A 25902-nucleotide genomic window follows, 5' to 3' on the forward strand; every position below is an offset into this window, starting at 1 on the left:
TACTGTTGGTCAGATTGTAAGAACCACTGGTTCTAAAAACTTCCAGTAATAAAGGGGTAATTACCAAGGACCAACAAAAAAAGTCTTACAGATGCAAATATTCTGGTTAAGAAACACTTCAGAAACTTTGATTTTTTCCCCACAAAACGGAGCCAGTTTCCAACTGAGGGGATGTGCACATTCCTCATAGAAGTGCCTGTGCTCAGCCAGATCTATCAGCGTTTCAGAAGCAACATGTCCATGAAACAGAAGTCAGGGACAACTGAAAACGTCACATCTCCCCCGTTCTGTGCTTTAGATACCAGCAGAACCTTGAAATTGATTAATACCAAAACAAAACAAACCAACAACAAGGCTGAGTTATGAGGGACTGAAAAGATTAGCACTGCTGTTACTTTGGGGCTGCTTCATTATAAGTCGTTCTACACAAAAAGTTAATGTGGGATCCCAGCAGATAACGTGGCAGCACAACACACGCACCCTTCACTATCGCAGCAGTTATTCCTACATCTATTAACTTCCTCACCCCGAGAAAACGCTGAGAGGAGCAGTTTAACACTGCGGGGCACAGGCTCCTTCTCGGGGCAATAAGGTTGACCTGTGGCTTACCAGTAAAACAATAACCAGAGCAAACAGCACCGGGCCCCTCGAGATGCGCCCATGTTACAGTATGCTGTGAGTGGAACTCCCAGGGCTGCCTTCATTTTGCCGTTGCCTGGAGAGCTGAGCAGCAGAGCAGAGAATGGCACAGTGCTGCAGGAGGACACATCTCTTGCCCTTGTTAGCCTTCAGCAGGACATCCAGAGGTACAGAGCGGTGCTGCCTTCCGTGCATGCTTAACCTGTGGAAGACATGGAGCATCTGCCTCCTGCTTCTTGTTTTCTGGCTATCCTGAAAAATACAGAGCTGCATTTAGTGAAATTGTTAAACATACAGTAAAACTCACATGGTCTGAAGAATTTCAGAGGTACTTGTTTAGTGTGTGACTGTATTTAATTGTAGATGACGCTGTGTACAAATACAACAACCCAATATCCAAGCACTGGCTGCTCACTCCTTTCTCTCCAGCTGTTGCAGAGCAGCTTGTTGAGCAGCACAGGGAGGATGCCTTCCCTGAGTCACTGCAGCACAAGGTCAGCAGCAGGAGGCCAACATGTCATGCTTCTAGCTCTCAGGAGAAGTAGCACTGGATGTGAGTCAGTTACTAAAGTCCCATACTGGGCATCCACAGCAGACCAAAAACTCTCTGTTTTCCCCATGCTTCAGCTCTCATCTCTTAGACAAAGGAAGTTGGTGGTAGCAAATAAGCTCCACAAGCCCTGGTTTGCCTTACTATGCCAAACCATGGTCATCAGAACTGAAAATAATCCATCCTTACCCAGATTTCTATGTAAATACCCTGCAAATTCAAGGAAATATTGCTTATAGATGATGTTAATCCATACAAAGCCTACAGCTCCCTTGAAAGAGCAGCAGACTCACCGACATGATTTACAGCTCTTAGCTGACATTTGTCTGCAACCACCCACAAACCAAAAGAGAAAATGAAGCCTCAAGAGTGTCCTCAGAAAGCTGTCAGTAAAATCACCTGTTAGTTGCCTGCAGTTTACTATATTATAAACCATACATTATAAACCATGCAGCCTCACCAGAAGCACGCTCATCTTCTCCCCCCTTTTCTCATGCTTTGCCTCTAACTCTTAAACAGGCCAATTTAAAATGATGTCATTAAGTGCAACCTTAACAGTTTTTATTTCTTTCAGCTTCAGCTTTAATCATTTCGCAATACTGAAGATCATCCATCTTCCAGATTCATGAACTCACAATGTGAAGTTGGCTGAGTTTTCAGTCTCAGTCGAATTATGGTACTTGGACAAGCCTTGAAGATGGAAAAAGCTACTGGTTTTCACATTATTTCAGGTAAAACCTGGTAGCGTTTGGCTTACAGGCAGTGTTTTCCAAACAAACTCTACTATGAAAAATAATCTCAAGGGATGAAAGTTCACTTACGTGTTACAAAAGCATCCCAAACTGAAGTAGGCAGTTCACAATAATGGCCAATTAAGGCCAGCTCTCCCCCTCTTCTCTCCCAGCTGAAAACTGACACTGCTGAAGGTGAAAGCCCTAGATTTTGTATTGCACCACACAATTAAAGTGGTGTAAAGCCACGACTGCTGCCTTCAACAGAACCAACTGTTTCAGCCCAGGCCTCTCACTTCCAAGCATCAAGAAAACAAACAAGACCAGAGACTTCCTCCAAACCACTTGGGCGCTCACAGTAGCAAGCTCTTTGGTGTCAGCCTCTTCTCCTCTGCTACTTTGCTGACTTCATAGCATCTTTTGAACTACAAGTGTGGGCCAAGGTAATAGTTGGAAATACTACAGTGAAGACATATGTGTCTTCAGGTAGTTAAAAATCACCGTGATTAACTTCAGATATAATTAAACTTCAGTGCTTACCTTACAATTAATGTATCTCTCCTTCTTTAGGTAGCAAGGTTGCATCTGAACAACTGAAAAACACATAACTGTTGTGGGACCTTTTAAAGTCATCTAGTCCAACTCCCCTGCAATGAATAAGGACATGCACAGCTACATCAGGTTGCCCAGAGCTTGATACAGCCTCACCTTAGAAGTCTCCAAGGACTGGGTATCCACCACCTCTCAATGCAACCTTTTCAAAGTGCCTCACCAATTCAGTAATATGTAGCATTTGCCTTGCTCAGACTAAGTACAGGGTTTCATTTGGATCTAATATCCCCACTGCACCAACACTTAAGATTCCATAAGAGAACTAGAGATATTAGAATTCAACCTACTCCTCACCTGCTCATTTAAACCTGAATACCAACACGGAGATGATCAGTATCCATACAAGAGAATCAAGCGGCATTTACACTGAAGGGGAAAAAGCAAATTAAAAAAGAAGTATTGAGGAAGTACAGAACTGTGTTATGCAAGCAGCTTTGTATCTATTCCCCCGTGCTCAAGAGAAGGCAGTTTTCAAAAGGATTGGAAACAAGCAGAACAGCTTGCTGCTGAAGCAGTGGGCACAAATAAGGGCAAGCAAGATGAAAGCTCTGGACTAGCTTAGATGGCAAAGGTGATGACACAGAACAGCGTGGCTAGAAGCATAGAACTCCAGGCATGAAATGGGTTAAGTGCACACCCAAAACTAAAAATCACCTTTAGGTCTGCAGCAGACCAGACACCACCTCAAAACAATGAACTTGATAAAATTGACAGATCACAAGAATCCAACTACTACATTTAAGTCACGGATTACCAGCATCCACAAAAAACACCAACAAAATTGCCTGATATATACACAAAGGGAAAAGCTGCACTTAGTTCAACTGCTTACCCCTTTGTACATGACACCTCAAGGCCAGTATTTTCATTCCCACATAAACATCAAGTTGCTCTAGACACCTGTGTAGACAAAGCACTACATTTATCTTTAACTAGCCCTGTTCAAATTAGGCCAATCAGAATCCATTGAAAAACAAGCCAAACCAGAACCGCACTCAGAAGACAATTGAAAACAAGGTACACGAGGTCAGTGTAAACATGTTCTTTAATATCACTGAAGATAAGTTTGCATCATATTTAGCATTCCAAGTCTTAGGTTACTTCCAAATAAATAATCATTTTGACTAAATGTTTACATATAAAGGGAGCTCTCAAAGCAGCAGTGCACAGTTTAGAATTCCTCCCTGCTAACACATCCCCCAACAAGAGAATGTACAGTAGGTAGTGCACACTGGAAAAACAATCATAACAGAGCACACCTGACATCAACAAACCACTGAATATGATGGTGATAAAGGGGGATTAGAAGTGAGCGATGGCATGCACTGCCCTTTCAAGCACCACTATTCTCCAAGTCTTTACCATCCTAAGAATGGTAAAAAGCCTGGGAATGCAACTCATCTTTTTGTTTCTAAAATCCACTCTCAGCTTAAGTAGTGCTCTGGTATAGGAAATTTAATCCTCAGACTGACATTGCAGCACAAAATTCGCCTTCTCCTGACTGGCCAATTCACTCGAGGAATCTGATCTGATTTCGGTAGCCCATTTCTAAGGTCCTTTCCAATAACTGCAGAAGTAATTCAGAAAAGAAGCTTAAAGGTGGGTGGAGAGCTGTTTGTAGCAGATCCAGGTTCAATGTACTGGAAAGAACCACACTATGACAGACTTTGAGAAGGTATATGGTTTCCAAGCAAAATACCTAGCGTCCTATGTGTACTGAGGAATAAAACCTCCAAAAGTAAAACATTTATTCCTCAAAGCGAATCTTTGCCTTTCCTTAGAGGCCTCCAATCATTCTGCCATAAAAATATGCCCAACATGACATTACAATCAAACCAAAAAAGAAGATTTCAATTAAACTACAGAGACCACCAAGGAAAAAAAAATATCAACTAGAAGAAAAAACATCCAAGACTTCCAAAAGTGTTCCTGTAAGTTGCTTTGTTACTGTTCCATCAAAACATTCTCTACAGATGCAGGTAGAGCAGCCTGTCACTTTGTACTTTAGATAAATATGCAACTGACCTGCACCAAGCACTGCAGTGCTCACCACAGAAGCATGTAACCAAGTAACATTAACCCCCTAATACCATTAATTTGCCTCATTACTCAACCTTTTCTTCTCCACTTTTGATATACCTGAACAAAGTTCTGCATCTCTTGGCTACAAGTCAGTAAAAAGAACCTTACTGTGTAATACTGCTGTGTGCCTACTGAAGAAGTATTACAGAAGTTAAAGGATTGTTTCAATTGCTAGCTTGGCTTTGGCAAAACAAACTAGGATAACATACACTGTATACTTTACACATTTGAAAGGGGATGCTGCAACATTTAACAAATACAAAATAAGTCTTAGATTCCTAGAACTGTCAGTACACAGGATTCCCAAGTTGCTCTAGACAGAGAGGCAGGTTCATCAATTCTCAAGGAAAGCCACATAGTCGGTCAATCTGGCCAACTGCTGTTCATTTGGAATCGGTGGAACTGGAGCGGGTTCTAGAAAAACAAAACAAACACAACATCAATGAAATGAAGAATGCAAATCAACCATCCATCACAGCAGCAAGGAAAGCTTAAACTTGAGACACTAACAGGGCACATACCTAAGTTCGCTCTCTTAACTACACAGCTTTAGCTGACAGACTACTTTTCTGTCATCTGCAACACCAAGTTGTCCAAGAGCTACTAATAGCAAAGGTACTCGTAACAAGTTCCAGTTTTCAGCATGCTTCCATGTTGTATATATTGGAATCTGTCAATAATGAGGATTGACAGCATCTCCACTTGAGAAAAAAAAGATTCCCAGAGCTCTTCAGCTGCTCCTTTCCTTACAAGTTTTCATACTGAACATAATGGATCTAATGGGTTATCATGCTAACAAAAAGCACTGCACAGGTTGTGGAAAAGGGCAGTGCATGTACAGCTACTTGTATAAATGCTAGCTTAGTACAGTAAGGATAGACTGGAAGACAAGTGATTAAAACCCACATTTTGGACACTTCTGGCAAATGTTTTGGGCACTGCTTATGATGTAGATTCATATGTAAGAGGAAGAGAAGACAAACATCTAAGTAGCCCAATTATGTTTGTGAGGAACAGACATAATTCTCTAGGATTCAAGTTATACTTTGTAGTGCTGATGAAACTCTTTATATTAATCATGCATGTCACCAACACGTGCAAGTAGGAAACATGAAATACCTGATGAAGGAATAAATCTGTTAAAGGAAGCTTCCAGTGCACCTATGGAAAAATACAACAGAAGTTAGCCCGCTGCACTGATTTTAAACAGTCGCACACATCAAGCCAAAACTGCATTAAAAAAGGTAATTAAAACTAGGCCTATTCAGGATAACGTTTTACTTTAGAATTAAAATGCACAATACTCAACGTCCAGTGAATAACATGCAGCTTCAAAACAGACTGCCTCTTTTTGTCCCATTTGTAGGAAAAAAAAGCCCTTTTTGATCATAGGCAAAAGCTCAGGACTTTGGCTGGTTCTGTCTGCCCAGAGAAAACAATTCTAGCACCTCGTCTGACACGAGTTTAATAAGATGTTCTGCGCTCTGAACACCTAAGAACCCTGCCCATATAAAAGATTCTTTCCTCCTCCTGCTCTTAGATGTTAGCTACGTGACAATTGGGCTCCTATTTCCAGAGCTGTACCATACAGCTTAAGAGAATATATATCTGCCTTCACAGCTTAACGCTTGTTGTTGTTTCAGACAGAAAACAGTCCTAGATACCACCTTAGAAAAGATGTGTTTTTGCAGAAACGTTGATCCTGTTACTAACAGCACAATAGTTGAAAACCAAAGGAAATAATACCAACAACTTCAGGTCCTCAGACCAAATATCTACTAAATTCCTGCCTGAAGTTCAACTTCTCCCAACAAAACTTCTTAGGTTTGAAAATGGTTTATTTTTGCTCATTGATATTGAGACGTGTTGTTTGAGGTCATCCAACATCCACTGAACCAGAGCCAACAGCAGAGGAGGAGAAGGAGAAACCGTAGCATATCCTGTTTGCTTTACATGTTAATTTGAGGATTTGGTTTAACTCAGACTGCTGGTAACCTTAAACTAAACTCACTAATTTGTACATCCTACACTTTACAAACATTCCATGTTTCCCAGCTGCTTAAGTCCATATAAAATACATAGAAGAATATTATGCAAAATTTATATTAAAAACTAGCATCTGATTATTAAAAAACGTTAAATTCAATGTCTCATGAAATAACAGCCCCACCTACCTGGCTTCTTAGGCATTACCATACGGGTGGTGAAGTCAGCTTGCCAGCCCTGTTCTAATACACCTGAAAAGACATGTTTTTATATCCGTAAGAACAAACCGTATATAACTACCAGAACCAAAACAGATGCACACTGAGACCAACATAAAAGCATCTCAGTGCCCTGCTACAAACCCAGGACACTTCTTATGGGCATTCAGATGTTTAGTTCATCAAACAAGCTCTTGAAATTACAGCACGTGAGCCTTCTCATCTTTCACTTTATGTTCACTGGTGAATTGCTTTGACACACCACACACAGAAGAGGAAAACACCAATGGTAAAGCGTTTATCCCAAACTACTATTTGCTAAGCAATTTACCACTATTTACTGCCTCTCCAATTTTATTTATCATAATTTCTGCATTTGTACACGTTTCTATTTACCACCACCTATAGTTCTGACCACTTGCAGAAATCTCAGAGATACAAAGTACCTTTCACAGCTTCTTCTACAGGAAGCCCAACAAAGGCTGCAAAATCATCTGCAACTATTGAGGTATACGCCTGAGAAACCAGTCCGAAAGCTCGCCTCCTAGTTGCATCTAGAAAGAGAGAAATGCTGTAAATAGACAGTACGCTCAACTCCATAGCTGGGAAATCTGAGATAACACTTTCAATTCAAACAGCACAAAATCCATTTGGAAAACCACTAAAACCTCAACATTCTCCCAACAATTTATTCAAGTCTCAAGGGTCACCGAGACAACAGCTGGTTTGTGCCATGAGAAAACACCTCAGGGACAGCATTTCATCTCCAGATGCAGTTTGGGTGCCACCATTCACAGGCAAACTGCAGTGTGGGATGCTCAGCTTTAGGCAGCATTCACCATTAGAAGTAAAACTTGCCTCAAATTGTTCAGAATTAGACAACCACGAACAAATCATTAAAAAATAGCAATTAGTAACAAGTATTCATGCTTTTTCTTCCCCCCACACCAGGTCTGCTTTGATAGCAAAGCATCTGCAAAGCAGTTGTTCCCAAAACCACAGAAAATTTGTTATTGCAAAACACTCCAGAAGCTTCTTAACAGCCTGTAGTGCCCTCTAGTAGCAAGTCTGGTCATCTGCAGGTGTCACGGGTTACTTAGATTTACCTATGCCCGTGACAGGGGAAGCCACCCCACGCCCCCCCCCCGGGGCCTGGAAAGGAGGGGGAAAAGGGGAGTGGGATAAAACAGCGACAATCTAAGGAGGAAAAACTTATTTTACTAAATATGATATCGAAATACAAGATAACACAATATAATATAATTAAGGCTAACAAATCGAACGAAACAGAGAGAGAGAGAGTCTCCGAAAACCGAGAGGCCTACTGTGAACTCTAGGCGACACGGCTGGAACGCTTCCCACCCTCCGAGAAGTTCGAGAGAAGAAGGAGGGCACTCCAGCCTGGGAACGAGATTATATAGAGTCCTGGTCCCGTGACTTATTGTTACTCCTGTTGTTCTCTGGGATATGTAGTCTTCTTCTGTGGACTGCACATTCAACAGAAGTATCCATACTTGACATGATGTTATGATGTGGAATACTGATAGCAAAATTACAAAATTACAAAACCATGACATTCCACCCCTTATTCTACATTATTACATCATGGTTAATATATACATATATATACATATATATACACGTATGTAAAATTGTGATAGCTAAATAGTAGAATTGCATGTAACATAACTAAATGTACAACTATAATAACTAAAATACACTACACATGCAAACATATATATATATATATAGATACATAAAATTATTGACTGCACTCCCCCAGCATCAAATTCCCTTGTGGCACACATTGAACATCCCCATCCTTCTGCATTACCCACCAAGTGCACCCAGGTCCCTGGGCAAAGACAGTTCCACGGATAGGTTTGCCCTTTCCAGAAGCTGGAAGGACCCAAACAGCTTTTCCCAACATGTTCTTTACATGTATAACAGGGACCTTATCTCCTTCTACAGTGTGTAGGGGGCTAGATTGACTAGGACCATCACGATTGACAGATCCTCTAGTATTGACCAGCCAAGTGGCTTCTGCCAGATTCTTCTCCCAGTGCTTAAATGTTCCACCACCCATTGCTTTCAACATAGTTTTCAACAACCCATTATATCGTTCAATTTTACCAGAAGCTGGTGCATGGTAGGGAATATGATAAATCCACTCAATGCCATGATCTTTGGCCCAAGTATTTATAAGAGAATTTTTGAAATGTGTCCCATTATCAGATTCAATTCTTTCTGGGGTGCCATGTCGCCACAGGACTTGTTTCTCAAGACCTAATATGGTGTTTCGAGCAGTTGCATGGGGTACTGCGTATGTTTCAAGCCACCCAGTGGTTGCCTCTACCATAGTGAGTACATAACACTTACCACTGCGAGATCGTGGCAAGGTGATATAATCAACCTGCCACGCCTCCCCATATTTATACTTTTGCCATCGCCCTTCCTCCCAGAGAGGTTTCATCCTTCTGGCTTGTTTAATTATGGCACATGTTTCACAATCATGAATAACCTGCGCAATAGCGTCCATGGTTAAGTCCACCCCTCGGTCTCTGGCCCACTTATATGTTGCGTCTCTTCCTTGATGGCCTGAGGTCTCATGAGCCCATCGAGCTAGAAATAATTCGCCCTTATTCTGCCAATCCAAGTCGATTTGAGCCACCTCAATTCTAGCAGCTTTATCTACCTGATGGTTGTTTTGTTGTTCTTCAGTAGCCCGACTTTTGGGCACATGTGCATCCACATGACGCACCTTTACAACCATATTCTTTGTTCGGGAAGCAATGTCCTTCCATAGTTCAGCGGCCCAAACAGATTTTCCCCTCCGTTGCCAGTTATTTTGTTCCCACCGCTGTAACCACCCCCATAAGGCATTTGCCACCATCCATGAGTCAGTATAAAGATACAGCATTGGCCACCTCTCCCGTTCAGCAACATCTAAGGCCAGCTGGACAGCTTTTACCTCTGCAAACTGACTTGATTCTCCCTTACCTTCAGTGGCCTCTGCAACCTGTCGTGTGGGGCTCCACACAGCAGCTTTCCATTTGCGATGCTTCCCTACAATGCGACATGATCCGTCTGTGAATAGGGCATATTTCTTTTCATTTTCTGGTAATTCGTTGTATGGTGGGGCCTCTTTAGCACGTGATACCTCTTCTGCTGGTGATGTTCCAAACTTTTTATCTTCAGGCCAGTCCATGATTACCTCTAGGATTCCTGGACGATTGAGGTTTCCCATTCGCGCTCGCTGTGTAATCAGCGTAATCCACTTGCTCCAGGTGACATCAGTAGCATGATGGGTGGAGGGAACCTGTCCTTTGAACATCCAGTTCAGCACTGGCAGTCGAGGTGCCAAAAGGAGCTGTGTTTCAGTCCCGACTACTTCGGAAGCAGCCCGAACCCCCTCATACGCAGCTAAGATCTCCTTCTCAGTTGGAGTGTAGCACTCTTCAGACCCCTTATATGATCGACTCCAGAATCCCAGGGGTCGGCCTCGGGTCTCTCCTGAGGCTCTTTGCCACAAACTCCAAGTAGGGCCTTTCTCTCCAGCAGCAGTGTAGAGGATGTTCTTTACATCCTGTCCAGTCCGTACTGGCCCCAGGGCTACAGCACGGGCTATCTCTTGTTTAATCTGTTCAAAAGCCTGCTGCTGCTCAGGGCCCCATGCAAAATCATTCTTCTTCCGCGTTACCTGATAAAGGGGGCTTACAATGAGGCTGTAGTTTGGAATGTGCATCCTCCAAAAGCCTACTGCACCCAGGAAAGATTGTGTCTCTTTCTTGCTAGTTGGTGGAGACATGGCAGTGATTTTGTCGATCACATCTGCTGGGATGTGACGACGTCCATCCTGCCACTTTATACCTAAGAACTGAATTTCCTGGGCAGGTCCTTTTACTTTGCTTCGCTTAATAGCAAAGCCAGCTTGTAGAAGAATCCGGATTATCTGCTCTCCTTTTGTGAAAACTTCTTCTGCTGTATCGCCCCACACAACAATGTCATCAATGTACTGCAGGTGTTCAGGAGCACCACCCTGTTCCAGTATAGTTTGGACCAACCCATGGCAAATGGTTGGGCTGTGTTTCCACCCCTGGGGCAAACGGTTCCAAGTATACTGAATGCCCCTCCAGGTGAAGGCAAACTGTGGCTTGCATTCTGCGGCCAAAGGAATAGAAAAGAAGGCATTGGCAATGTCAATGGTGGCATACCATTTGGCTGCTTTTGACTCCAGCTCGTACTGGAGTTCCAACATGTCCGGCACAGCAGCGCTCAATGGGGGTGTGACCTCATTCAGGCCACGGTAGTCTACTGTCAGCCTCCATTCTCCACTGGCTTTACGCACTGGCCATATGGGACTGTTAAAAGGTGAGTGAGTTTTACTGATCACTCCCTGATTCTCCAACTGGCGAATCAAATCATGAATGGGGAGCAAGGAATCCCTGTTGGTGCGATACTGCCGTCTGTGCACTGTCTTTGTAGCAACCGGTACCTGCTGCTCTTTTACTCGTAGCAGCCCCACAACAGACGGGTCCTCTGACAGGCCAGGCAAAACAGACAGCTGCTTAATGTTGTCCATGTCTACAGCAGCTATCCCAAAGGCCCATCGATACCCCTTAGGATCCTTGAAATGCCCCCTTCTGAGGTAATCAATACCCAGTATACATGGAGCCCCTGGGCCAGTCACAATAGGATGTTTTTGCCAGTCTTTGCCAGTGAGGCTTATTTCAGCCTCCAGCACAGTCAATTCTTGAGAGCCCCCAGTCACTCCAGAAATATGGATTGATTCTGTCCCTTCATGACTGGAGGGCATTAGGGTGCACTGTGCACCGGTATCCACCAGCGCCTTATATTCCTGTGGTTCTGATGTGCCAGGCCATCGAATCCACACAGTCCAATAAACTCTATTATCCCTTTCCCTCCCCTGACTGAGGGCAGGGCCCCTCTATTGGTTACCTGTGATGACTGGAGCAACTCCACTGGTGGTTGGTATGTCTAGCAGTTCTTTCACCCGTGCTCGTAGTGCAGAAGTAGGCTGATCATGCCACTTCCTCATGTCTTCTCCACGGTCACGTAGGTAGCGCCACATGGAAACACGCGGTGCAATCGTACTGTTGTTCTTTGCTCGAGCTGGGAAGCGTGTGCGTTTAACAGCTGAGACTTTTGATGATGCAGGTGGGGAGTAGGACTGGACTAGTTTGATCAGATCCTTCATTAGACCTGGTGGCCCGTACGAGGATTGACCTTCATCAGTTGTTTCTGATACTATTACAGGATCATTACAATTAGTTGATGGAAACAATTTCTTGCACATTTCATCTACTCGGTTTTCTAGCCGTGAGATGGCAGAAACTGCGGCATGCAGTTGGGGGAGCTGCTGATCGATGGTTTGAAGCATTATAATCAGCTCAACAACTCGGGGCCATCTGTCCACGAATCCTTTAGATCCTGATACCAATGACTGTGCAATTCTCTCTGGTGCTGTACTTGTGATTTTCTGCCACATGTCAGGATCGGCCCTCACTCTCTCAGGGTCAAGTTCGCTTGGATCAGGGCTGTACAACATTTTCGCCATGGCCAATTCCCTCAGGCGCTGAATACCTTTTTGGACGGTATTCCAACTATCAAATTTAGGCTTCAAAGCATCCTTATAGGGGTACCTTTCTCTCACGGCTTCTAACAGCCGCAACCAGAGAGTGGCAGCTCCATCCGAACATCTGCTAATCCCTCTGTCAATACCTGCATCTTGGGCAATGCTTCCTAGTTGGCGAGCTTCATTACCATCTAGAGACAAGCTGTTGGCCCCGTTGTCCCAGCAGCGAAGCAACCAAGCAAGGATACCTTCATCTTGACGCCGTGTGAACTCCTTTCTTGAGCCTTGGATTTCAGTCAGCTTCAGAGGTCGACAATAGGTGATTTCCTCCTCATCATCAGTCTCTTCTTCATGCCTCTTGGTTTTTGCCTTTGCTTTTTTCGGTACTGCTCCATGCCCGGCACCTGGGTCTTCTGCAGCCCCCCCCTGTGCTTCTCCTTCTTTTCGTTCTAGACGCGTGGACACCCGTTTCCATTTCTTGCCTTCCACAGGGGCAACTGATATTGCTACTGATGCCTCCTGTGACTGATCAGAATTAACTTGGGCTTGAATCTCAGATCGGAAACTCTCTCTCTCCAGAATAGTATGATACAAAGCACGGTATGCATAAGCCAAACCCCACATAAGGTTTACCTCCTTAGATCTCTGACCCAAATACTCACTTAATTTCTTAGGGTCCCTTAGGTGTTCAAGAGTGAAATCCCATGACACTGCGGGTCCCCATGCTTCTAAGACTTTTCCTAAACCTTTCCATATTCCCTGCCAGTCATCATTCTCTGGTTCTGGAGGGGACTTCCGCATAGAACGAATGCATAGGAACATATATGCATGCATTGATAGTGATAACATGAGTGCAAGTATGAACCCTATCTCAGTTATTGAAAAGCGTGTGGAAATCTGAGAGTACAACCCAAATAAAAAGGGTTTTTTTAGCCTGTACAATGAATTAAACATGGTGGTTTTTGTAAAATTGCCTGTTCCATCTGGGATGCAAGTATTTGTAAAATTGCCTGTTCCATCTGGGATGCAAGTGTTTGTAAGATTCACAATTCCATCTGAGGTGTAGATGCCAAAATTCTGACCATACCACATCTCGTAAAAGTACCAGGCAGGTGTCTCCATCAGTATCCACCTTATTAGGCTATATATCTGCACAATTCCACAACACCAAATTATGGTGTTAATAGTTGACCAATACTTTAAGAAGATCATAATTGCTTTCAATCCCTTAAACAGAGCAACTGGGATGAAGAGTGGATTCATAGCTGGCAGGCTCTGTAAAAGTCAGAGCTAGCTAGCTTTGCTCTAAGGGAGAAAGAAATCCCTTTGTTTTCTACACAAAAGTTAGATAGCAATGCTGAGAATGTGCAGCAGCCCTTAATGTTGACAATTTGTCTGGTATTTCAAGGTCACGTTCTCTGTGAGCAGCTACGGAAAGATAACACTCCCAACACTCCCGTAACGAAGCTCTTTAAGAGCAAAGAGAGAGTTGTTCTAAAAGCTAAAAAGCTCTATGCCCGCATTCTCCACCAAAAAATCTGTCACGGGTTACTTAGATTTACCTATGCCCGTGACAGGGGAAGCCACCCCACGCCCCCCCCCCGGGGCCTGGAAAGGAGGGGGAAAAGGGGAGTGGGATAAAACAGCGACAATCTAAGGAGGAAAAACTTATTTTACTAAATATGATATCGAAATACAAGATAACACAATATAATATAATTAAGGCTAACAAATCGAACGAAACAGAGAGAGAGAGAGTCTCCGAAAACCGAGAGGCCTACTGTGAACTCTAGGCGACACGGCTGGAACGCTTCCCACCCTCCGAGAAGTTCGAGAGAAGAAGGAGGGCACTCCAGCCTGGGAACGAGATTATATAGAGTCCTGGTCCCGTGACTTATTGTTACTCCTGTTGTTCTCTGGGATATGTAGTCTTCTTCTGTGGACTGCACATTCAACAGAAGTATCCATACTTGACATGATGTTATGATGTGGAATACTGATAGCAAAATTACAAAATTACAAAACCATGACAGCAGGTTAACAGTACACAGGCTGTATGTGCTAAACCATTTGTTTAAAGTCATATTTAAAAGCAACTTTTTACAAGCTTATGAAATGCCAAACCAAACCGCCAGCATTCTTGGTTAAATGAGTTTGAGCAAGTTGTGTATCTACTAGTCCATTGTGCTACCACAGAATAAAACAAACGGTATTTGAAATTCCAAGAAGAATGTAAACTCTTGGAAAGGGCTGACAATAGCAGGACTAGGGGAAATGGTTTTAAGTTAAAAGAGGGAAGATTTAGGTTGGATGTTAGGGGGAAGTTCTTCACTAGGAGAGTGGTTAGGTCCTGGAATAGGCTGCCCAGGGAGCTTGTGGATGCCCCGTCCTTGGAGGTGTTCAAGACCAGGTTGGACGGGGCCCTGGGCAACCTGATCTAGTAAATGGGTATGTTTGGTGGCCCTGCCAGGCAGGGGGGTTGGAACTACATGATCCTTGAGGTCCCTTCCAACCTGGGTCATTCTGTGATTCTGTGATCCACAGATAACTTCAGGTTACATGCTACCTGCAGGAATTCAGTTTGTACCTCTCAGTGCTTCCATGATTGGTTGAACAGTCTCAGACCACTGATGTGCACTGATCGTCGTATAGATTCCTGGGAAGTCTCTTTGCCAGATTCTTTGTCCTACTGACCAAACTGCACCAAGCTCAGCATTTGCCTGTCATAACAAAAACAGTTAATTCAGAGTTGCCTGTCCTCTACAAAGACCATTCCATACAAACTCATTCCTACTGCCTTCCTTTCCCCGCTGGAAGCAGATATACATAATGATGAAGAGAGGAGCACTGGGAATTCTTGTTTTAATAACTATCATTGCTGTTATCACTCCTGACCCATCCTTCTGCCAAAGATTATCACCCACAAGAGCAAAGTCTGCTCACAGCAGTTGTATCAATTCAGGCTGGCAAAGCAGCTAAAGCCAAGGAGGATAGTTTGTACTCAGTCTGCTGACTGGAGCTGCCAAAGGACAAGCACAGCTTATTCCCTCCTCAAAGAGATGCTTCCTTCTTCAACATAGCCTTTACAGAGTGCAGGTGCTGTTTGCATTGTGAAAGCAATTTAGCTTGAAAGTCTTGAACATGGATCACGCTTAAAATGGTATCATGCTCACTGTTTTCCCACTACTGGTTTTAAGGGCTATTTCTACTGTGTTGCATATTGTTCAACAGGTTGAGAATGAACACTATTCCACCAGAGTAACCAAACACCAGCCTGGGATATAGACTAATATCTTTGATTTAAGTAGCTAAAGCCTCAAAATGTGTCTTGGATCCAAAGGCAGTGCAAAACAAAGCACCTTCAGAAAGTGAAATCTGAGGGTACAACTAACATCAAGTTATAACTCACTGCATAAAGTATTCTGCATCCTCACATGGAGGGCAACTGCAGCCCAGAATCAGATACTTAGAGCAACCACTTTCCTCCAGCTGATTACTCTTTAACATGAGGCTTCATAATAAAACCTCTAGATTTAGAGAACTACGTCATGAGATTAACTGAGAAGGAAAAGAAGGAATAGATAGATCTGCAACTTGAAGATCTTCGGAAGGCCAGCATGCTGGTAATGTGTTCATGGCACAGAACCAAGCCCAAAGCTACTTAAATAGAAACCTCAAGAGAGGAAATAAGTCATTGTTTTCAAGCTTACATGGTTTAGTATCAAGTGGAATATCATGGAGTACTTACAGATTTGATAGCAGGAGGGATTCTTTTCCAAAGATACCGTGCGTTGTTCCTAAAGAAAGTTTAAAAGACTTGTCAGTGCCTTTCCTGAGCACACTCCCCACCAACGTTCATGTATTAATAAATACACACACATACTAATGCACTGATGTATTATAAAACAAAAATAGAAACTTAAAGAGCAAGAGCTAAAAATGAAGCACTGATAGTTAATTTGTTAATGGTACAAGTTCTGTTAATGGCACAATTCTACAGTATCATATCAAAATTAACTTGAATCAACCTACTACACAACCTCAACACGGGATGGAATTTGCCCTTGGAGAATCATAGGATGGCTTAGATTGCAAAGGGACCTTTCAGGTTCATCTAGTTCCAACCTGGAAAAGAAGGGCTCGTCCGGGATTTGAACCCGGGACCTCTCGCACCCTAAGCGAGAATCATACCCCTAGACCAACGAGCCGAGTGTCTTCATATCCCACAGCGCCACTGACTCTGCCTGGATAAATAAACACTATTTCAATACAATTTTAAGTGGAAAGAATCCAAATCTTACTTTTAAACGTAGTCTGATGGGTTGTTAAAGGACTACAGTTCTTTAACATGGAAGTGCCAACACAGGGGAACTCTTGGCAGCATTTACTTACATGCACCTTGTTAGTCACACGACTAGTTAGTAACCTAATAACTGCAGATCAATCTGCATCAGATTAATACTAACAGCTCCAGGACCTGAGGTTAAAGATTAACAAGAGCCACTTACATGTCGTTATGCAGCAGGTACAGAGCTAGGAGCTGGCCATAAACAAGGGGTGTAGCGATTCCTCCAGGGGCCTAAAGGACGAGCACAAATCCCTTTGTTAAGCATTATAAAGCAGCTCGGTGTGACGGCCATTACCACAGCGCTGTGAGGAACCCACACCGCAGCGCTCTCACTCTCCCGCAGCCCCGAGGCCCTTTGGGCCGGCACAAGCGGCCAGCTCCAACCCCAGCCCCTCCACAACCCCACAGCGGCCCCCAGCACCTCCAGCTCCTGAGTCTCGCACTGCTCCAGCAGCTTCCTGAAGCCGAACCCGCCCTCCGCCATCACCGCCACCGGCATCGTCCCGCCGACACAACTGCCCCCCTCAGGCGGCGGCCGCGCCTGCCGTCATTTCCGTCTCAGCCATGACGCACCTCCGCTCTCTGTAGCTCTCTAATGCTCTGGAGGACTTCGGGGAGGGAAGGGGTGGGCTGGGGGGTTGGCTTCTATCTCTTATTAACGTGGGTCTGGTTGCAAATGGGCGGCTGGGTTCCGCTCTTATGCGTTGCTTATGGGATGATGTATAAAAGGGATTACACGTGGATTGGATACTATGGTACAGCCCGTATATCTCTGTGTAGGATGTTATAGTCATACATATATCTCCATCCATACCTCCATATGTCTCTCTTATACATACCTTCTCCATATCTACGCACATATATTTCTAGGAGATACATACACACATATATGTATATGTATATACATATATATGTATATGTATATGTAGAATATACAATATATACGTATATACATGTGATATATATATAACATATATGTGTATAATATATAATATATATACATATATATGTATATACATATAAGCAAGAGATAGGGTGCATACATCCATTTAAAAACGGCAAAAATGGGATAGCAAAAATGGGATATCTCTGTGTATGCACATCCTCTAAGCGTATCCTAGGTGTATATCTATCGATATATAGATATATTCGGGCAAAAATGGAGTGGTGAGAGCTATCCACAAGAGGGCACCAGCTGCAAGGGAAAGGCATAAAACACGGGGAGGTAGAAGGGTGGGTTTGTTGTTCTGCTCCAGTTTGCTCTAGTTCATCTCCTGGTCGCCTCCACGTGTCCCGCTGTCCCCAGCATGACAGAATCTCGTTCTCGTTCGAGACAGCCAGGCACCCTTTTATATATATATGTATTATTTTTTACAGTCCTTCATTAAGCTTTTGGGACAAGGGAGAAGCTGCTGCTTTCCAGTGCTGTTAGCTGAGCTTCCCAAACCACCAGAACCACAGATTCCATGCAAGCAATATAGCTAGAAGTACCCCTTTCCTCTCCCTTTCTTGCCCCCAACCTCCCCCCACCCCTCTTTCTCTCTGTTTGCTTTTCACCCTCCTCTTTACCACCTCTCCCATATCTCACAGCCATGCTGGGAGAGCTGAGAGCTTCCACCCAGTGAAGAACAGCCTCTGGAAGTGAAATATTCCATGGAATTCCAGCCACTCCTCACACTCCTTGCCCTCTGGAGAGTACATCATATATCCCTATATCTCATCTTCATCTCAGCTCCAGCAGGATTCATCTATAAATCCCAGCTCCTACAGGCTGTCCCCTCCCATGTCAACTGATGGCCTTGTGGGCGCCATCTTGTATCTCCAGTGACTGAATGGGTCAGTTCAGTGGCCATTCACAAAGTTCACAGGGTCATCTGCTGTTTTGGGGAGCTTCTCTTTGATTTAAGCACTAAAAATGTGGCCCCTGGCAAATCTGGACAGATTAAATTAATGGGAGATCTCTTTGGCTTGAAAGGATTGTGGTTCTGCCTTTGGCACGTGGGATTGGAAAGCACTTTAAGACTTGGCTGCCAGCTGTTGTAGAAGTATAAAGTATATTTAATGTGATTTTTATTCAGCTCCTTATGGCGATGATGGCACGGAAATCTCAGAAACTCATTTACGCCCACTATGAATCTTAATGCAGTGGTGGAAATGGGTTCAAGTTCTGCAGTATTGAGCGTCCAAAGGAACTATAGGTTGCTTTCAAAGGAGACTCAGGCCATTTCCAAGAGCAATTGCTGGGGGTGTCGTGGCAGCTCTATTTTTCCCCTGCCGCTTTCGTGCACTGTCTGGGATCTGAAGGCACGCTCTGCAATGCTGATGACTAAAGGTTTCCCTTTCTCATCTTGTTCAAAAGCTTTTCAGGGGAACAAAAGAATGCTGATGGGAAAAATAAGATGTAACACAGCGATATGGAACAATAGGGAAGTTAATTTAACGTGAAAGTTAAAGAAAACGGTGGTAAAGGGTCAAGTTGAACTTCTCCACACCCTTCCCCATCTCCTCAGTACCCTGATTTATATTAGCTATGTCTGACCCGAGCGAGGGCCGTGCCTAAATACATTATTTCCTTCCATGACATCAAAGCCTGCTTGACGCTACCCACTGCCATCAAAGGGACAAACACCTTGTTTTTATGGGCTGTGTGAGGCGGAGAGGAAGCAGCAAGTGGCTGATGTGCCCAGAGGAGGCAATTTCCTACACCCAGCCCTTTTCCGAGCGCTTACAGCCTGCAACCACTTTCCCCTCTTGTAACATTGCAGCCAACCCAAACAGCTCAGGTCTACCTTGGGAATGCCCTGACACAAAGATGCAGCGTCCTCTGGCATTGGGGCAGCGCATCCAAGGATATCCCCAAGACTGGGAACACTGCTAAGACATTCTTTTTCACAGTCATTAATTTCCTTTCTCCCCCAAAAACCCAATGTTGTTTCATTTTCATAGAGCACTGTGAATTTAAGGTGCTGCTCTGCATCACATGGCGCTTTAACAACAGGTGTTTGCAGCAATGTGCAGGCATGGCATTATAATCAAAGGAACGTGTCTAAACCAGAGATGCTGGAGAGCTGGGAGGGGGGACAAAAAAGGGACCCCACCCTCTGCTTCCCACTATTCTCAAGTATGGGCAAGGAAAAAGTGGAGCAATTGCTTCTGCCAGCAGCTCTGCAGGCACAGGGTGCCCTTTCTTAACCTGCAAAGGGAAAAGGAGACCCTGTGTGTATTTAACCTAAACTTTGTTTTTATGACTCTCGAGGCATGTCTATGCATTTTCCTGTTTTTGCTTTGTTCCAAGGGATCCTCAGCCAAGTTTCTGTCCCCTTCCAAATAACCCTGGCTCCTGGGCCAGCAATTCTTGCTCTCCATGTACTTCAGTCCTCTACAGTGAAGGCATTTGGTATCTTTGAACAACATAACATCTCTTCACCATGCACCACTCAACTCGCTTGCTCAGAAATCCCCCAGATTTCGAGGAAAGGAGAAGAGGAAATCCCTGGTCCAGCAGAGGGGGTTTGAGAGGATGGACAGGAGGATCAGCAGTGCAAAAGGGGAAGACTGGGGGGATACAGGGGGTTCCCTTGCCCAGCATGAACATTTGAGTGTTGGAGTGGGGCACGTGAGGGGCAAACCATCCCTGTGTAGGAGCCCCCCGGTGGTACTTATCATACCCCTGTCAGCAGAATGGGATGCATGGGGCACCCCAAGTGTTGCTGCCGGCACTTGGAGCTTGGGGGGCTCCTCAGTGCCTCCCTTGACAATCTGGCTTGTGCTTGGGCAGCCTCTAGACAGCTCAGACTCTGCCTAAAGCAACCTCAGACCATCATCCATGTGAGGTGAGATGAGCATCCTGTACCAGCAAGGGAGATGCTCTGGTATGAACCTCCCTGCCACGTTCAGCATCCCACATCTCAACAGGAGCGTGATGCATTGCCGTGTCTCCCAGGTCATGCTTTTAAAACTATTAATCTCCTGTTAAAAACACCTGTTCCTCCTATGAACCCAGTGGGATGGCAGGAGAGCATTTTGGAGAGGGTAATAAAAGAGGCGATTAGAAAAGCAGGCTTTGATCTGAGGGAGGTAAGGAGTTCAGGCAGCTGTGCCGAAACCTCTCACACAGTCACTTCTCCTTCAGCAGCATCCTAACAAAGAGGATCTTGTGTCCACAATGCCTTGTTACAGCCCCTTCCCAAGCCCCAGCCACCTGTCCATGATGTTCAAGGTTCCTCGCCCATAACATCCAACAGAATCAGATTTCACGGCCCTGACGCTTGCGTCAAGCTCCCGGGCTTTCCTCTCTGTGACCTAAAGCCTGTGCTGCAATGGCCTCTTTGTGTGAGTGGCTCAGGCTGCCAACAGCTGGTTCACATCCAGATGTGGCCCCACGTACGGGGCCGAGGATTTGCTCATGGTGTGGGGACCCTCCAGAGCATCCCTTCAGACGTGCCTATCTGGGCCTACAAGTCAAAATGTGATGCTCATTTGCTCTTTGGATTCTGAGGATCAGCTCAGAGCTGTATCTTGTTGGCAGGATCCACCAGCCAGAAGTGGCACCATGACTCCCAGAAGCTGTGGACATCATTGTATCTAGCCCTGGGGACCTGCAGGCATTGAAGTAACACAAGTGCAATGCTGACACAATCCTGCAGCTTGCTGTCTGCTTTCAGTGTCAGCATTTCTCCCTTCTGAGTATTTGCACCACATTCACTTGAAAAGCTCAGCAGATGAGGGGCCAACGAAGCAGGATTCCAACCACAGTCAGCAAATGCCTTGTGCTGCATTTGGTGGGTGCTTCTCCACCTTGCTAATGCAACTGCAGCGTGCTCAGTCTAGAAGCAGACCCTCTGGTCAGCTAGCACAGAGGCCTTAATCTTGTGTTTAAAAGTGGTTAACCTCTGTGGTTTTAAACAGGCCAGCCCTTCTCACTGGGTTTGGTGCATGCCCATAGCAAGGGGACACACTCAGGTCATTACAACCAGGGGTGCAAACACAGGAGCTCAGACCTGAACTGCACCACACCAGAAGTCCAAACAGGACTGGAGCTGACCTTGCCTTCCAACTGGGCCACCTTGAGGCCCATGTGTCACACAGACACCTCTCATCCTTGCATTAAACCTTCCTGTCACAGCACAGGAAGGTTTAATCTCAGCAAGACACCTGCAACATTTGAAGCTGGAATAGCAGAAGCACTGAGGACTACATTGTATGGGGAGCTCTCACCTTGGCAGGAGCACAAAAAGCAAACCAACAGGTCCTTTCCATCCTGAATTTCCCTGAGTCTTTGCAGGCAGGACTGCGGGGGAAGCACCTCTTGAAACAAGGACAGGAAAAATAAGCTTTCCTGGTCATTTGCCACATACTTTCCATAAATGCTGGAACGAGGCGGGTCTGAAAAGGAAGTGAGATGGATACAAAGCAAGCGGAAAAAAGCTTGGTGACAGAAATCTAACTCCACCAGACATGCCACACAATAAATATTTCACAGCACAGCCTTTTGGTCCAAGTCTCTGTGACAGAGAGGTTCTGTCCTACCTCTCCATCCACCACTTCCTTTGCCAGGATGAGAGGATGTCCCCAGCGCTCCCCTCCCATCCCACACAGGACATCTTCCTTGCTCCCCAGGAAACAACAGGTAAAAGCAAGAGTCCTGCAGAGCCTCTTCCTGCATTATTTTTTGCCAAAAAGTGCGCCTGGGACCTCTTGACATGAAACAGAGTTTGCTTCTCCTGGCTGAAGTTTTTCATTAGAGAGGTTTGGGTTTTATGGCAAGCTTCATACATTCCTATATTTTGTATCTTGGTGGTTTCATGTGAAATGAAGCTTTCTAAGAAAAGAAAATACAGAGTTCAAATGGAGAAGGCAATACTGAAGAGCAGATAGGTGTGCACAGGTTGGATGGTAATGCTATGCAGCAGGGGTTGGGCATCAGATGCTGGAGACGTGGCAAAGATGCTCCCACAGCATTCAGGTAGGGGCTAAACATCATGGTCAGAAAAGGAGCATGAGGCAAAAAGGGATTAGAAAGAGATAATGTATAGGTCTACGTAAGGGTGGGTTTCCATTTCTAGGCACCAGTGCTGTGGGACACCAAAAAGGAGCAGCTTGTAGTGAGTAGGCGTGAGGCAGAGAGATGCAGCCACTGTAATCATGTTGCAAGTTTGCCTCTGTGTTGGGAAGAGTAAAGCTGGGCATAGCCAGCTGGAAAGGAGCCTTGAAGTGCTGAGTACAGACTTACCAGGCAATTAGCATCGCCATTGTCCACACTGGTTTATTCCTCTCACTGTGGGTTTTGTGACTTCTTAATCATGTCTTGATTGGCCTGATGGGTATGCAGGATTTGGGGAGTGCTGACATGGGGTCTGTGCTCTGCTGGAAAGGACTGGTTTGACATCACTAATGGGACAGTGGTGTGGGGAGATGGGCTTCTAGCATGGGCTGGGACTTTAAATCTAAAAGGAGCGTAGTAATCAATAAAGGAAAGTTGGTTAAAAGACTGGAGCGACATCATACAGCATTAAAACAATTCCCAGGCTAAACAAAGAGACATACATACTCCATAAACAAGGAATTGTGTGAGTTTATGATCACAACAGCAGCAAGAGTGAAACTCATAACATCAGTGTCTGATCAGTTTTACCCTAATGGGTTCCAGACTGACAATAAATGAGATCCCTAAATTCTGCTTTTAGTTCTGCCTGTGAGCCAAAACAAAGCATTGCACAACCCCAGCACAAAGGGCCATCTTCAAGGACAACCCAATACCAATGTCCATGAAAAACCAGCCAGTTCCAGCCCAGCACCCACGTTAGAAAAGGTGACCCACCCCAGCAGGGAGAGCTGAGCAATGAAAGCCTTGCTTCATCTACCAGGCATTTCAAGCAGAATTACCTTCTGATGAAAGCATCTGATGTGGTTTTTTTTTTGTCTTCAGGAAAGCAAAGCAAGCGGAAAAATATCCATTCAAAATGAAACAGAAAGTTGCTCCTTTTCACCCCCTTTGTCTTCTGTGGAAGAGTTCAGTGAAGTTTCCTTTGCAAAATATTTTTCTTGCCCTTGCAGTTGTTTCAGCTCTCCCGGCTGCTCTGATTTCCTACCACCTCCAGAGTTCCTGTGACATTCATTTAATGATCCCATGCAGTGAAAGCTGAATGAAAAGAAAGCGTAATATTAGCAAATTATTACCAAATAATTTCCACCTTCTTTGAATGCCACTATCACTGTGAGTGGCTTTCTCCATAGTAGCCTGTGTTTTGCCACACTGGTACATTAAATTACCTGTCAAACCTTGGTGCATTAGCAATGCCACACCATCATTCTTTCAATTGGGATTTCTTTCTGCACCATCCTTCTTAAAAAAGGGTGGCCAAAGTAAGGCAAGAACCAGGGGGAATGGCTGTTTACAGGGATGGATAGTGATAGGACAAGGGGGAATGGTTTTAAAGTGAGACAATGGAGGTTTAGGTTGAATCTTGGAAGTTTTTCACCCAGAGGGTGGTGACACACTGGAACAAGTTGCTCAAAGAGGCTGTGGATGCCCCATCCCTGCAGGCATTCAAGGCCAGGCTGGATGTGGCTCTGGGCAGCCTGGTCTGCTGGTTGGTGACCCTGCGCATAGGAGGGTGTTGAAACCAGATGAGCATTGCAGGCCTTTTCAACCCAGGCCATTCTATGGTTCTACAGTTCTATGATCTGTCCTACCCAGAGGGCAGGAGTGGGAGCTGTGGGTCACACAGCAGCAGTGCTGTTCAGGATGGGACTCTGCTGGAGCCCTGCTTAAGAAGGCATTTTGCTATGGACCCAGCAGCCCCATAGCTCGCTGGCTGTTGGTGTAGCTATTTAATTTAAGCCACAAAGCTATTTATTCTGTCAGAACACTGAGCTTTTATTAGCTGTTTATTTACAGTACGTGGCATTCCCCACGTGCACGACCTGCTCTGGAGCACAGAAGGAGGCTATTTATTTTGGAGTCTTGTCTAATTTACGCTAACTATGGATCAGGGACCCATAAAAAGGCTGGCAAGAGGAGCAGAGCCAGGCTGTGGGCTCTGGCTACCTGGCCACGACAAGGCACCATTCATCCCTCACCCATAAACACGCTGAGATGGCAGTGGTCTGGGAGCAGATCTGGACAAGGTGGGTCTGTTTTTAAAGGCTTGCTGCACAAGTAAGTGTGTGTTGGCTGGCTTATGCTGCTCCATACGCCTGTAAGTGACACTGCTACAGCAGGGAGCTTTTACAAGCTGCATGTCACTGCAGCCAGCCTCCTTGCTTTGTCCATGAAGACACATCTCCAAGCGCCCAAAGGCAGTTTGGAGTTCAGTTTCTACCTACTGAAAGTTTAGAAGGGGGAGAGGCGCAGCTAAATTTCAACCTTTAAGTGCAAAAAATATAAAGAACACCATAATTAGGGGCTGTTTTTCAGCATGCATTTCCTTCTGCAGAACCCCTAAGCGTTCTCAAGGAACCCTGCAATGCTGAACTTCTGGGCACAGCAACAAATAATCATTGTTTAGCAGCCTTTTGTAATCCACCCAATGGTTTTTAAATAAACTGGATGGAAAATAATGGAGATTTCAGGCCCTGGAACCCATTATTCTTGCGTGCCAAGAGCAATGCCACTAAGTGCAACAAGGACCCTGAAGTTAATGAAATTCCTGCCTGAGCAAACTTCTGTCATGCTGTTCAGTAAAATGACTTGTGCATCATAAAAGCAACATCACTCAAACTGTTAAAATGCCCTCTGTGTAATGTAAGGCGAAGGCACAGGAGGAATATATTTGTTAAATTACATATAACTGGTCATATATATATATATAAATATATCTTTATTAGGTTACTGGAGGTTGTTGAGTTTAAAGCACGATGGTGAATTGATCAACTGCTGTGCCAGTGATAGAAGTCTCCCTTTTGAATAGAAGGCTGAGAAATTTTAACTGATTTCCATACAGAACAGCAATCCATCACCCCACCACGCCTGGAAAGGCTCCATTTCTAGAGCAGCTTTCTGTGAAAGTGCTTCATTGACAGTCAAATGAATAAATAGCTCAACCACTTCAAAGTCCCCCAAAGGAGCATTTGTTTGAAGAAGGCATTTTCGACAACAGCATCCACCCTGTTTCTAAAATTCCTAATAAGCCTCCACA

General features: G+C 44.7%; 1 protein-coding gene and 1 non-coding gene across 5 annotated transcripts; both read right to left on the reverse strand.

The window, feature by feature from the left end:
- Nucleotides 1-3559: 3559 nt before the first annotated feature.
- COPS8 (COP9 signalosome subunit 8) lies at nt 3560-24159 on the reverse strand. 4 transcript variants are annotated; one of them, XM_085552874.1, is made up of 11 exons: nt 24035-24159; nt 23648-23903; nt 22995-23208; nt 21980-22147; nt 16923-16993; nt 16163-16211; nt 15002-15134; nt 7265-7372; nt 6789-6851; nt 5734-5775; nt 3560-5028 (listed from the first exon to the last, which is right to left on the reverse strand). In XM_085552874.1, exons 4-11 carry the CDS (start codon nt 22124-22126, stop codon nt 4949-4951), a joined length of 693 nt encoding a protein of 230 aa, XP_085409000.1. In that variant the 5' UTR covers nt 22127-22147; nt 22995-23208; nt 23648-23903; nt 24035-24159; the 3' UTR covers nt 3560-4948. The 4 variants fall into 4 exon arrangements, with proteins under 4 accessions (XP_085409000.1, XP_085409001.1, XP_032301686.1 ...); XM_085552875.1 differs by lacking the exons at nt 22995-23208; nt 24035-24159 and having other exon boundaries at nt 23648-23891; XM_032445795.2 differs by lacking the exons at nt 22995-23208; nt 23648-23903; nt 24035-24159 and having other exon boundaries at nt 21980-22089.
- TRNAP-AGG (transfer RNA proline (anticodon AGG)) lies at nt 16551-16622 on the reverse strand. Its single transcript has one exon. It is a non-coding gene; the product is annotated as a tRNA-Pro (tRNA).
- Nucleotides 24160-25902: the final 1743 nt, after the last annotated feature.

Source organism: Coturnix japonica, chromosome 7 (genome assembly GCF_054131305.1).
Source record: "Coturnix japonica strain WE chromosome 7, WE-NBRP24, whole genome shotgun sequence".
Lineage (NCBI taxonomy): Eukaryota > Metazoa > Chordata > Aves > Galliformes > Phasianidae > Coturnix > Coturnix japonica.